The sequence below is a fragment of the Labrus mixtus genome, chromosome 1 (genome assembly GCF_963584025.1).
Source record: "Labrus mixtus chromosome 1, fLabMix1.1, whole genome shotgun sequence".
Taxonomy (NCBI): domain Eukaryota; kingdom Metazoa; phylum Chordata; class Actinopteri; order Labriformes; family Labridae; genus Labrus; species Labrus mixtus.
Window position 1 is genome coordinate 13,200,155 of NC_083612.1, and position 13,478 is coordinate 13,213,632.

The 13,478-nt window shown below is 40.1% G+C and overlaps 1 protein-coding gene across 1 annotated transcript in view; it reads right to left on the reverse strand.

Annotated features, from left to right (window-relative positions):
• trip4 (thyroid hormone receptor interactor 4) overlaps positions 1 to 12,246 on the reverse strand; it is a 73,760-nt gene extending 61,514 nt beyond the window's left edge. The window contains exons 1-11 of the mRNA XM_061031274.1: positions 12,086 to 12,246; positions 10,462 to 10,643; positions 10,066 to 10,196; positions 9,650 to 9,868; positions 9,456 to 9,534; positions 9,260 to 9,365; positions 8,960 to 9,175; positions 8,718 to 8,847; positions 7,912 to 8,105; positions 7,639 to 7,763; positions 7,414 to 7,505 (exon numbers count right to left, since the gene is read on the reverse strand). Of these exons, the coding sequence (XP_060887257.1) occupies positions 7,414 to 7,505; positions 7,639 to 7,763; positions 7,912 to 8,105; positions 8,718 to 8,847; positions 8,960 to 9,175; positions 9,260 to 9,365; positions 9,456 to 9,534; positions 9,650 to 9,868; positions 10,066 to 10,196; positions 10,462 to 10,643; positions 12,086 to 12,165 (1,554 nt within the window). The 5' untranslated portion in view covers positions 12,166 to 12,246. The remainder of the gene's footprint in view (positions 1 to 7,413; positions 7,506 to 7,638; positions 7,764 to 7,911; positions 8,106 to 8,717; positions 8,848 to 8,959; positions 9,176 to 9,259; positions 9,366 to 9,455; positions 9,535 to 9,649; positions 9,869 to 10,065; positions 10,197 to 10,461; positions 10,644 to 12,085) is intronic.
• Between the last annotated feature and the right edge of the window lie 1,232 nt (positions 12,247 to 13,478).

Consider the following 13,478-nt stretch of genomic DNA (forward strand, 5'->3'; position numbering starts at 1 on the left):
AACAGCTTAGATATAAATCAAGAGTTGATGAGGTTTGATTTAAAAGAGCAACGCAGCATCGCAGAAATAAATAAAAACCTGTTCAGCATTCAGTCTTACACTTCATAACGCTTGCTCTCCATTTACCTCTCTTTGAATCTGACTCATTTTCATCAACACCGCTGCTTTTCAAACCACCAAAAAGAAGCTCTCTGCAATGACTCACGTCGCTTTTATCTTCACTCTGAGTTTCTGTGATCAGCAATACAGCGTGAGGAACAAGCACTATAACAGTGAGCATAAAAAAATGGGAAGAGAAGTAGAGATGACAAAGAGGGCTTAACAGCAGAAACAGTGTGACAATCAATGAAGAGGGCTTAGCACAGCAGTGGAATTAGAAACAGTGTAGCAGGCCATTTCAAGCCGTGCAGATGGTTTTATGTATTTTTCATGCAGTTGAAAACCTGTGACTGAGGTTTGGTTGGTTGTCATCCAGTGCCTGGGGACCTTGGGCTGAATGCATTCTACACACCACTGCAGAATCACATGATGTCTGACCTCTCTTTGCCATGGCAAACTGCCCAGCAAGGAAAAAGGGAGGAAGGGGAGGAATGTGAGTGTGTTGGTGTGTGACTGAGGTTTAGCAGAGAGACAGACAGACAGAGAGAGAGAGAGAGAGAGAGAGAGAGAGAGAGAGAAAGTATAAAAGAAAAATGCAAAGTGGCGTGTAAGTGTGCACGTCTGTTCACTGAGCATGATCTGAATTCTCCACAGCCCCGTACAGCTTCACAGCCCTGACCTGTAAAACATACTGTCAGAGAGAAAGTGGGGGGAAATGTGAAGATGGAATGATGAAGGGGGAAGGGAGCAGGAAGTGAGGGGAGCAGCCACTGCTGAGGATTCACGCAATGCTACTGAGAAAGAGGTGGAAGAAAAAAAAAAAAAAAAAGCTTTGCCTGACTAACCTTCCTTTGGAATGTGTCCAATATGTCCTTTAGAGCGAGTTTGTGTGTGAGTTGTGTGTGTGTATGTGTGTGGCATGCTGGCAGGAAGGCTTTCAGCATATAAATATCACATTACCACACAAGGAAACGCAGGCATCAGTCCGAGCTTCCAGCCGGCCTAACAAGCACAGGAGCACCACTCTGGAGGTCAAAGGGAGAGCTTGCTGAAATGGAATTCCACAGAAACCGGCACAACTTTTAACAGATAAGTGGCTCGGCTTGTAGATATGTGATGTGGTAAGCCAATAGTTTCAGCAATCCGACATGAGCTGATGTGCATACATTTACTGAGTTGGAGTCTATATACATTAGACTCAGCTTCAATAGGGTTAAATATTCTCTGTAGTAAGGCTGAAAGCATCAATAAGGAGCACCATAAAGGACTTTCTTAAGAAGCAGGATGTTGAAAAGATAAAAGTAGCATATACTGTACTGTAGGTATGGGAGCACTGATGCAAAGACATAGGTTGAGATCATAGAAGTAGAGAATCACTAAGGATTTGAATGAGTCAATCTGACTCGGCCAGTTCTAAATTAAAGAGTTTTCAAACCAGACTAGACAATGATTGTTTATCAGGGCTAAGATCGATGTAAAGCTTCTGAGATGACTGCAGGATAGTTCAAGAATAAACATTATATATTCAGTATATGTTTTGTAATTTTAATGAGCTATTCACAAAAAAAACACTATTTATTTATTTAAGCTGTTAAGAAAGTAATACCCTCAGATCATTTCTGGGACAATCCCTAAAACACACTTTTATGTCTGGTAATCACATTGTACCTGACAATGTGTAAGCATACGATATTGTTGGATCTATAAACTGTTCAGAGACAACACTGTTGAGAGAAAGCACTGACTGCAGACATTACTGTTGCATACTTACTCATCAATGAAGTACTAATATGAAACTTGTGCATATATAAACTGTATGCAGATGATGCTGTGGGGTACACCTGCAGAAAAAGCTAACATTCACAAACTGTATGCAGACAACACTCTTACTTGAATACTCCACGACAATCATACCTTTACATAAATACACTGTTTGGAGACAAGGCTGTTACAAACATTTGATGGTAATAATATCATTAACATACACTCTAGGCAGATGATACTGTCATACATGTATTTTATGCCGACAATACTGTTAAATTCATACACTGTATGAAGACAGTACTGCTATACCCATTAAATGTATGCAGATGATACTTTATATAGATATACTATACGAAGATAATATTGTTGCAAACCTATACTGGAGGCAGATGATATTATCTCCTATGTAAGGACAAAGCTGTTATGCAATGGATGCACGCTAAATCAAAGCAGAAGGAACCAACACAACATTAGGATGAAAACACTAACCCTAACCCATACAAGTCATATAGAGATAACTGCATATCAGACTGGTTATATTTAAAATTAGTTTATGGACATTCCACATGAGATTTTTTTCTGAAGGATTTTCTTTTCTTTCCTATTTTCAGTAAGGCATTTGTTAAGTTCACTGCTTTCAGGAGTCCTATTTTTTTTCCAAAGGTTTTGCTTTAATTAATTCAAACTGCTTTTGCAGTGCTTTTAATGTCATTGGTTTCTAAACCTTTGTATGACTTTTTCAATAGGAGACATATGATCTGTAATAGCAGAAAAGTACAGGTGTTGCTAATAACATAAACTGCTTTACTAACGCGTCTCAGAAAGCCATGACAGTGTGACAGTGATCCAGCATACATAATACGATGACCCCAGAGGTGATAAAGCTAAATGAAAGCCATCACTCATTTCATTATTTACACCTGCGCTTCGCTTCAATGACACCTCAGAATGCCCTCAGTAAAGAGGGGTCTTAGTTCTGTTTCCATTTGAAATAAAAACAGAAGTGGTTTTAATAAAGCCTACTATGTGATGGTTACTTAATGATCGATGAAATGTAAAACCTGAGTGTAGACCACCTGGGGACCACTGCTACAAACCGTCTTATACGTGTTCTCTGCCTTGAGCAGACCTGAATGTTATCAAATATGCTTATCTGGGAAACAAAATGGCACCAAATACTGTCTGCAATACTATTCAAAAAACCTTTGTGAATATTGAAACTCCCTGACTATATTACTATGTCAACATTGCATCAGCAGGATTTCCAAAGGGTCTATTGATTAGAAAATGCATGGACAAGTTACAAAAACGCTTAATCTGACCGAGCCCACCCTGCCTTCGTTCCTCCATTGTTATTTCACATGAATCAATACAACACAGAACATTCAAAGGTTTTGCTCTCTGCATTGAGTTTGTATTATTTGTGTGACTTGTATTCACAAGCTTTGCAGGCTTGGTGACATTGTGTTTGGGGAAGGGAAATAAATTAAACCCTATTAAGAGTGTGGATTGATCCAATCAATTTTGCCACCACAGGAGTACGTTGATGGTGCGATTCGAGCTCTGTATGGGGTGTCATGTGCCTATGCCTGAGCTGTGAACCATTTCAAGGCTGAGTATCAGTCTGTGCATGTGTAGATAAACATGGCACTCAAAATATAGTTATGTTGTTTGACTTCATTTTAAGTGGAATTTGAAAATACTGCGCAGTGGAGTGTCATTTGTATGTGTGAAGTAAACCATCTGCAGCACATCCACCATGCACTAACCTGCTTAGTTTGGCTGAAGCTGTCTGCTCATTCATTTTAATTATCTCTCCCTGCCTCTTCCAGCGAAAAGCATTCCCATTTTCACTCTGTTCATACCTATCTTTTTCCCCTCCCCCCCTCCGTTTCTCTGCAGTAGGAAGGTCAGGCGTACATATCCACCCATTGCTGAGTGAGCACTGGGGGGTTGCGGTGGAGAGACACAGCACGGATCATAATGGCTGGCCAATTATAGGTAGTAAGGGGGGGCCAGGGTGTTGGGAGGAGTGAGAGATTATGGGGGAGGAGGGGGGGATGGATCAATACACCAGTCAATTTCTAATGAGGGAAAGAATTGGTCCAACTCAAGCAGATGGAAATCCTGTTCTGCCTGGGGTGGTCTCTCTGCACTGTATGTCAGCAGGGAATCAGTGTTTCAATGCTTCTTTGGACAACAGCGCCCCAACAGGGGGAATGATTGTTATCACACTAGATCTGTTATTTTCAAATGCTTATAGCATTTACAGTGTTTTTTTATGTTTTTTCAAAAATAGTTTTTCTTCTGTTGTGCACTCCTGATCTACCCACATTCCACTTTCTCAAAATATCCAACACATCACTAGGGGCAGATTTAGAAAAGCCTAAAGTATAATGGCTGTTTGTCCCTCACCACCCCCCTCTGTTAGCCACCCACAACTGCCAGCACATAGGACAGTAAATCCTACACCTCACCCACTCTCCCAGCCCAGGAGCTCAGCTGTGTGCTGCTTTTCACAAGCACAACATGAACTCTTCTGCTTAGATGAAAAGAAGCAGGCTTGCACTGCTAAGGGCTACACAGCTAATAGTCTCTGCCTTCTCCAAAATGGTGACTAGAATAAGCAACTGTTCAGCCCCATCATCAGGCCTTTGGTGCTGTTGTTCTTCTCTGGTTGCTTCACTATTTCCTACATCTGCCTTTCCTTTTTTCTGAGGGGCCTTGTGTGGGGTGGGGGTGTTATTTATGGCTGCTCGGTGCAAGTGGACACACAGACATTCACACACACACACACACACACACCCTTTCACAGGATGAAAGGGCAGTCACACTGCCTGCAAACATGATTTTACAGCCCTGGGTGGAATGAGTGGTGGAGTAGAGAATGAGGACAGAGTACAAAAAGGGGAGAGCCCTTAGATTTACAGGTCCCAGCAGTCAGAATGCAAACTATGTAGCAGCACACATTACTGAGTCGATCATCCTCCCCGAACACGGGGATCCTCAGAAAAAGGACAACTGTCTTTATGACAGACGAGACGTATGTTAAAACATGTGTGCACAGATGCATGGAAAGACACGTTCAACATCCTAAAAGGGGACCTCTTTTTTTCATGCCTGTTTTTTAATTGGGAGACCACATGTGTACGTGAGGGTTTGTAGCTGTGCAGGTTTAAAGCATGTTTGTCCAATGGGTAGCAGTTTACACATTTTCCTGCTTATAATGTGTCACTGTAGGCTATGCTCAATACATGTAGATGTAGATTTAAATGGAATAACTATTGAAAAAGCCATGTGGATTCTTATTCAAAACCTAAAACCAAAACGGAACAAATACCGAATCAATCAATGAAGATGTGTATTTGAGTATGTATATATATATATATATACTCTGATTAATGAGGGAAACATGTCTATTCATTTTCTTTGAAGTAATACATTTAAGAAAAAAAAAAAACCCTTCTGTTGAATAAAAAAGGCACTTCTTTAAGTTTCTTATTTCAGTCCAATCAGAGAAGACTAACCATCAAATGTTCATACTTCAAAAGCTGGAAACAGTGAATGATATTGTAAGCCTTAGTGCATAAATTATTCAAAAAGTAACACATTTTCTGATGAATTGATGAGTTAATTGTTTCAAATAGGAACATGAAAATCCCAAAAATGTAAAAGGGGACACCATACTTGTGAACCTCAGATGAAGCAGTCTCTTTCAAAGCCAGAGGCAAAACAGTCAAGTAGAGGATGGCAATGTCATTAAGTCTAAATGTGTTCCATTGACGGAGAATGGGAGAGCGACTCTGGATATACATGATGACTTAATGGGAAGTGGGGAGTATTTTCCAGTTAATACTGAGTAAAACTGCAAATGAATTGAAGTGAGCTGGGTGTAAAAGCTCAAGTAAACAGTTTATGAGTCCAGAAAGGTAGCACTGCCTGTTTTGCCACATGACACAAACGGTGAAAACAGAGCACTCATAACACTCTGTTCAGGGCTGGATCTCCCTTTAATTGTAAAAATTAAGCCAAAAAAGAAAAACACACTCTATTGTTTGATTAGTGAAGAGAGAGTGCTCCTTGCTATTCGTGTCATCTGTAGCTGTAAAGACAAAATAATGATGCTGGATAAACACAATAGGCGGAGGCCGATGTAATATGTGACTAAAACCATTTTGGTGGGAGGTAACTGGTATTATGAGAGCTTGGATTTAGCTTTCAGAGGTTTGTCCAGTGGTGCATACTGTCTCTAGTGGAAAATACTGTAAACTGACAAAGAGTTACTAATTTAAAGGTGCTGTCTGACCTCTGCTGGTAAAAGATGATATTGCAGGAAATATACCCATGGATGAATATGCAATACAGCACAAAAGAGAAAAGGTGAACAGAAAATGATGCCCATTATATCCTACTGCAAAATCTATTACTTTGTTGTCAATTTAATTTGAGGTATTATTAGGTACAGCAAACATTAATTTAACCTCAAGTGACAGAAAGAGAAAAAAAAACAAAGAAGAGGTGGATGAGAATTTTTACAGCTCCACAAATCAACAACAAAAACCTAAAGCATCAAACAGTCCAAATAGTCAATCACATGCAAACTACACTTTTTTTTAATGTTTTGTAGCTGCAGTAGGTCCTGCATCACAGAACACTGATGATCAACCCAAGAAAATAAAATCCTTAGTCATTTGTGGTTACAAAACTGTTGAAGCGTATTATCATTTTACACTTTTTTTCAAGGTAGTCGGCCTCCATAAGTTACTGTAAACATTAATGGAAGCATTAGGTCAGCTTGCCTGATCGTTAATGACGCTTATCCTTCAAAAAATCAAAACGGATTGAGTTATCACATAATGCGCTAATCAGACCTATTTTTTGTTGTTCTGCTATAAAAAGGCTTTTATTAAAGAGCCCATATTATGCCCTTTTTGGGGTTCGTATATTTAATCTATGTACCTACTTTTGTACGTTCACAATAGCTAAAGTTCGAAAAAAGTGTTTGTTTTCATGTACTGCTCCTCATTGCTCCCTCTCCGCTCTGAGTCCGTCAGCTACGCTCTGCTGAGCCCCCACTGTTAGACCCCACGTGGGCCAAGTCTGCTCTGATTGGTCTGCCGATCCGCTTTGTCGTTATTGGTCAGTTGCTCAGCACGCTTCTCGGAAATTTCAACATGAGCTGCAGGGCTTGCCACAACGAGCCAATGGGCTTAGATCAGTGATCTCACACTGACAATGACGTCGGACTGAAACATTTTTATCGAGGGGGGCTAGAACCGAGCGTTACAAGCGAATTTTTGCACACAGATGTGCCTAAACATGCACAGGACACTTAGAAAACACACTAAAGGGCATATAAAACCAGAAGAAGCAAAATATGGGACCTTTAAATGGATGTGTGTGTGGCTGTTGGTGCTTCTGCAGTCAGCCTCAAGCAGACACTTGACAAACTGCAGGATTTTGCACTTCTGAATCAGCTTCATTTTTCAACACCTGAGGTTGCAGCTCGGCCTTAACTCATAATTCTGATATGTGGAAACTTTCACTGACCTGCTCTCTGAACTGTTCCTGAGACAGGCAGTCGGTCACATTGACGCAGCCCAACAGGCAACCAGTGGGGTAATCTTTAGGAAATCTGGGCTCTGCAGAAAAAGAGTAAAGACTTTGTAGGAATAGTTCCCAGGTTGTTGTCACTTCAAATGAAACGCTGCATGTTGTAGAATAGAGGTAGGTCATCTCTTGGATTCACAGCCGTATTGTATGCATTACATTTACCTTTCTTGAAGATGTGGCGGTACATCGATTCCACCTCAGTAACCTCCTGAGGGGTGGGCTTCTTGGCTGCAGCAGCAATCCAAAGACGACCTCGATGAGATGTGTACCAAGTTCGGCCTTCTACCCTACACACCCCACAACACATAAAAAGCAAAGTTAGCTCTGCTTTCATTTGCCTGACAGTGAAAAGTTTATACATTTTTGTGATTTTTGTGGTTATAGTGACATTTTATCTATCTTCAAAGCTCACTCGGGAGTTTGTTTACTCTTTACCTCTTGATTCCTTTCACCAGCAGCGATGCCCACGGTTGGTGCATGCTGAGGCACCAGCCTCCGTCAGACATCTCCTGCAGCTCTTTATCCTGGAGCCGCAACTTGGAACGTTCTTCTCCTCCTTTGTCCTTAGCTGAACTCTTTACCTGCTCCACGTTTCTCTTCTTGTTTTCACTTCCTCCAACATCCACCCACTAGAAAGTGCATTCATTTTACTGATTAAGATCATAATTACACTTTCCTCTTACATTTATAACTAAACTGTTTTTTCATTGTATCGTTTTCTTTTTCTTTATTTCTCTGTTACTTCGAAAAGCCTCCTGTGGACAGGTGTTACAAATGAGAATTTTGCTATAAACATTAAGACAAGTGGGACCTGTGCATGGTTAAATGTTATAGCACCAAAGTTTACTGTATGTTCATGGTAAATAAATAAATAAATAGTTTTAACCATTAACAGAGAACCATTTATTTTCCACGGTTCATGATGTTTAAATTTACAAGAAAATGAATAAGAATAGTTTTTACTGTGGTTATAACAGTATGTCGATCCTAAATACATAAAAAATTAAATGTAAGACTTTCCATGAAAACGAATACAATCTGTAATGTCATTATGGAAAAAATATTATATAGGGGCAACGGTGGTCTAGTGTTTAGTTTGTGCGCCCCATGTACAGAGGCTGTTGTCCTCGAAGTGGGCGGCCCTGGTTCGAATCCAGCCTGAGGCTCCTTTCCCGCATAAAAAGCCCAAAAATACATTTAAAAAGAAAGAAAAATATAATACAATGTTAAAAATAACCAACCTCTGGTGCAGACTGCATGATGTTGGGGTTGACCAGATCTCCGAGGGTCTGCCTTCCATCTTTTCTTTCAGAATATGTTGGTGACTTTGACTTGGGGTCGTTGTTCATAGCTTTTAGCGTCTCATCCAACCTGCAAGTAATGCAAAAGGAGAAGCTATTCAGCACAACTACAAATACATCTCACACATGAGACATAAATCTGACTTTGCAGCCTTGATTAAAAAGGTGTAAAATGATCGTACTTGTTGTAGTACTCGTTGAGGCCGTTCCCTTCATCTATCACTTGTCTACCAGCAAAGTCCAAAGTGATCTTCCTGTCCTTGCGAGATGCATGGCGGAGTTCTCTCAGCTCCTCTTCCTTTTTCTTCAGCTTTTCTCGCTCACCAGGAGACAACCACTGATTAGATTCAGTGGCAAAGTAGTCGGACTCATCATCCAGAACCTGAGTTCTCCTCACACTGGAATTAAAAGGGACGGTAAATTAAAAAAAAACATTCATGATTTCCTTCTGAAATGTGCAGTTAAACTGTGTTTTGTGATACCTGTTCCTGTCATATTCCAGCAGCTTTTCTTTGTGTTGAACGGCCTTCTCTAAGCCAGCCTTCATCATGGCCTCCTGGTGTGGGAGATAGTCTCTTTCTCCAGCCTCTGTCACCAAAATTAAAAACAACTCATAGCATCAATCCTCTTCATTCTTATTCTTAGTGTTTCATGACTCTGACCAGTTTTTACTCTCACCTCCCATAAGCTTCTTTCTTAGTTTCTGGCTTTTGTTGGAGTCTCGTTGCAGGATCTCATGCTCCTCTTTTGTGCAGACCTGAAGCAGTAGAAAAACTGTGAGTAAATAATAATACACCCAAAAATGAGGACAGTCAACATCACAAGAACTAGTTGAAGAGAATAGAATCTAAGGAGTCAAAAGACTTTAGTACCAGGCTTCCACAGAAGAGGCAGGGTCCCGAGCCCTCCTGCTCACACACAATGCGGCCACAGCTGATGCAGTTGTTGATGAGTCTGTGCTTCTGGGCAAGGCACTCACAGGCATGTCGACCAGGCAGTAAGACAGCCAGCCTGTCCTGTCCCTCCGTATTATACAAATTGACGTACTTATTTTTCTTCTTCGTTGAGGACGTACTGCTGTTTTCTTGGGCCTGAGGAGACAAGGCAAGAAGAAATCAAATCAACGAGGTAGGAATATTAGTATACTGATGAAAAAAAGAAAAGAAAATTAAATTCTAAAAACATTTTTTTTATCAACACAAGCACTTGGAGTGGTGAGTCGTGGACGTTCTCAGACCACATTAACTTCATAAAAGGAGGTTGTGAGAGAGCAGAGGTTTTGGCTTACCCTCATTTGATCTATTGGGGTTTTGACTGCCTCAGGCTCAGGTTCTGTTTGGCTCACTGTCAACACCTCCTGTTTGTTACGGCCCTTGCGTTTGGACTTCTTCTGGGTGTCTTTGGTCATGTCTTGTGAATCTAGGAAACAGTTGTGTTTTCTTCAGCAAATACTGGGAATATCACATCTCAAAGAAATTCTGAATACACTGAACGACATTGAATACAAATCAGACAATCATTTCTTATGTTAAGTCATGCTACAATTCTACAATTCACTTAGCAGACGCTTTTATCCAAAGCGACGTACATGCTCTTGTAAGTCATTTCATAGCAGGCTTTTATTGCCTAGAAGGAATTGATTCTACAAAACAATTCAACACATTAGACATTTTTTTTTGCATACCTGCTGATGCAACTGAGTCCTTGAGAAGGAAAGACCCCGGTGCATCAGACACCCGATTTTGAGTCTTTTCCCATCTGTGGAGGAGCTCGTCTATAAAGATCCCTTTTCTCCCATCTGTGCCCTGCAGGAGGTCTCCAACGTATTCCTCTATCTCCTCGGCTTTTTCGATGGACAGAATGTATCTAGAAGTTGGAAATGATCAAAGAGAAATAGAACAATCAAACACTCTGCTGTGCTATTACTGTGACTAATCTTTACTTTACACACATACAAGAGATGACTTGCTATTATTGCTATTCTATGAATTACAGAAACTGGTCAAAGCATTTCAACATGCATCTGTCAGTGGCTGCTGATTATAACATGTGAGAAGTTAATCTCCCATCCTTAGATTTCTTTTTGTTTGGATAAAGCTGTTACTTAAAGGTTTTTCACATTTGCTTTTGAGGTGCAACAGAAAACACCTGAAGAGAGGGTATGTTGTCTTTGATATTTATTACTTTTCTAAACCAAACATGAACATAATTTCTGATCTGGAAATTGTTATATTTATTAATTAAAAAAATATATCTATGCCACTTTAATAGCTTTCCTTGTAAAGTATCTGTGTTGAAAACAGGCTTCAAGTCTATGTGTTGGGTCTTAATTAATCAACAGATGAAACTATGTTATGTGTTATAACAAATATCACTTTGTTTGTCTGATATCTTTACATGTTTACTTCACACTGAGAAGTTTATAAGCTGCATAATTATTAATAATAATAATAATAATAATACATTTTATTTAGAAGCGCCTTTCAAGACACACAAGGACACTGTACAACAATCAACATTTTAAAAACAGCGATGGATAAAAAAAACAAAAACAGCATACAATAAAGAAATGAAATGTAGGACAGTGTAATTGCAGTTTAAAATGTTAGAGAACTTGAACAGATGGGTTTTGAGTCTGGATTTGAAGATGGGGAGAGAGTCAATGCATATGTCAGGTGGCAGAGAGTCCCCCCCCCCCCCCCTATGGTGCTGAGGCGGGCAGAGGGCACGGTGAGGTGGATGGAGGAGGAGGAGGATCTTAGGGAGCGGGCTGAAGTGGCGATGTGAAGGAGGTCAGACAGATATGGAGGGGTGAGGTTGTGGATGGCCTTGAAAGGTGTACAGGAGGAGTTTGAAGATGATTCTTTGCTTCACCGGGAGCCAGTGGAGTTGCTGTAGGATGGGCGTGACGTGATGGTCTGAGGGGGTTTTTGGTGACAATACGGGCAGCAGAGTTTTGAACCAATTACAAACATGTATTAACACGGCGTAAAATGATCCAGCTAAAAGCAAGAGCAAAGATATAAAAATGAAGAGTCTGCCTTCCGTTTGCTAATAAACAGCTGATTCACCTGTCAAACTATCTACCTGCGACAGTGACGCGATCTGTTTCAGAGGAAACAGTCAAATAAACACACACAAGAGACGTCAACACTCATCCGTGTACACAAATTCAACTGTGAAGCCTAAACGTGGTACCTAAAAAAACACACAGTAACACACATGATATGTTTTTTATGTCGTAGACTCGCAGCTTCCGGTTTGTCGGCACTTCAAACATCATATTAAACAAACTTTTCATTTCTTACTGGACGATGTCTTCGCATGCCTCCAACCCGAACTTGTGGTGTAGCTGGTCCACACACCACTGCAGCAAAGCCTCCGACATTGTCACGAATTTAAGTCTTTTAAACCAAAAGATTAAACCAGAGCTGCCTGTGTCGTGTCAACTGTGTGGATGTGTTTCCAATCGGCGGAATAATAATGGCGCACACAGAAGGTGCGGAGGAGAATACCATCCTGAATAAACACGTCTTATGAAATTAAAGTGTCCGACTGAAAATTTGGACGACTTCTTCAGACCACTTCAAAGTAGAAAAACCCCCACTTAACATAATCGGTCATAATCTTCTCGCTCTCTTCAGGTAGACGCAACTGTTTGTAAACATGTACAGATTTCTAGGTGTAACTGGGTGCGTCTGTAAAGGTCGGTCACTAGGTGGCAGTCTTGTAATGCGAGGAAATCTAAATGCCTGCAGAGGTCGGTAGGTAGAGATATCATAGGCCTCAACCTTGATTTAGGTACTAATTTCAAACTAGCAAATTAAAGCTTCATACCTGTCCTATGTATCCGATGTCCCTTATGAGATTATATTTTTGAGTTGGCTATACAAATAATGTCTGATTTTTGGGGGGAAATAAAAAGGTGATGATCCCTCTTCTGTTTAAAGATTATTTGAAAAAGTCACATGCATTATTCACCAAGGGCTACATTTTCTTACTGTCAAATAAGAGACTTTAAATTCAAGCAATAGTGAGGTTGTAGTGTCAATTTTCTTTCATTCTTTGTCTTTAAATCCAACAAGGATGGAGGCATGCTGGTGCACACAATTCTACAGGATGTTTTAATGGAGTACATGTGTGTTATCCCCACGTTTATTAAGGATGTCAGGAAGTCTATTGTTGTCAGTTTCTGTATGCACTCAAGACATGCACAAAGGGCTCAAGGTTGTCATTTGCAGTCAAAGTAGGAATATGTGGATGAGGCAGTAGTCTGATACACTACACATACAAGAGGTCTGCAAGAACACTCTCTTTACATGCTGCCAGCTTTTAAAACAGAAAAAAAAACATTTATTTGTCAGAAAAATTTTATCAGACAGGAACAAAACATCATACATTTAAGTTAGTACACTTAAAAACTATGATGGCTTCACAGTGATTCTTTGAGTCACATTATCACATTATGTCAGAGTAAAAGTTAGTAAGAAACAATAAGGAAGACCAAGTAAGATTTTTGTTAAATTGATGTGTTCAGTTATGCTTATAACTATAATCAACATAATGTCTATTTACAGACAGCGATTTGCACTGTTTGGATACATAACCCATACATGGGTTTTCATGTGATACAACACATACATTTCAATACAAGGTAGTACAGATGTTATGCTTGTATATGTAATATATATAGAAAAAAAG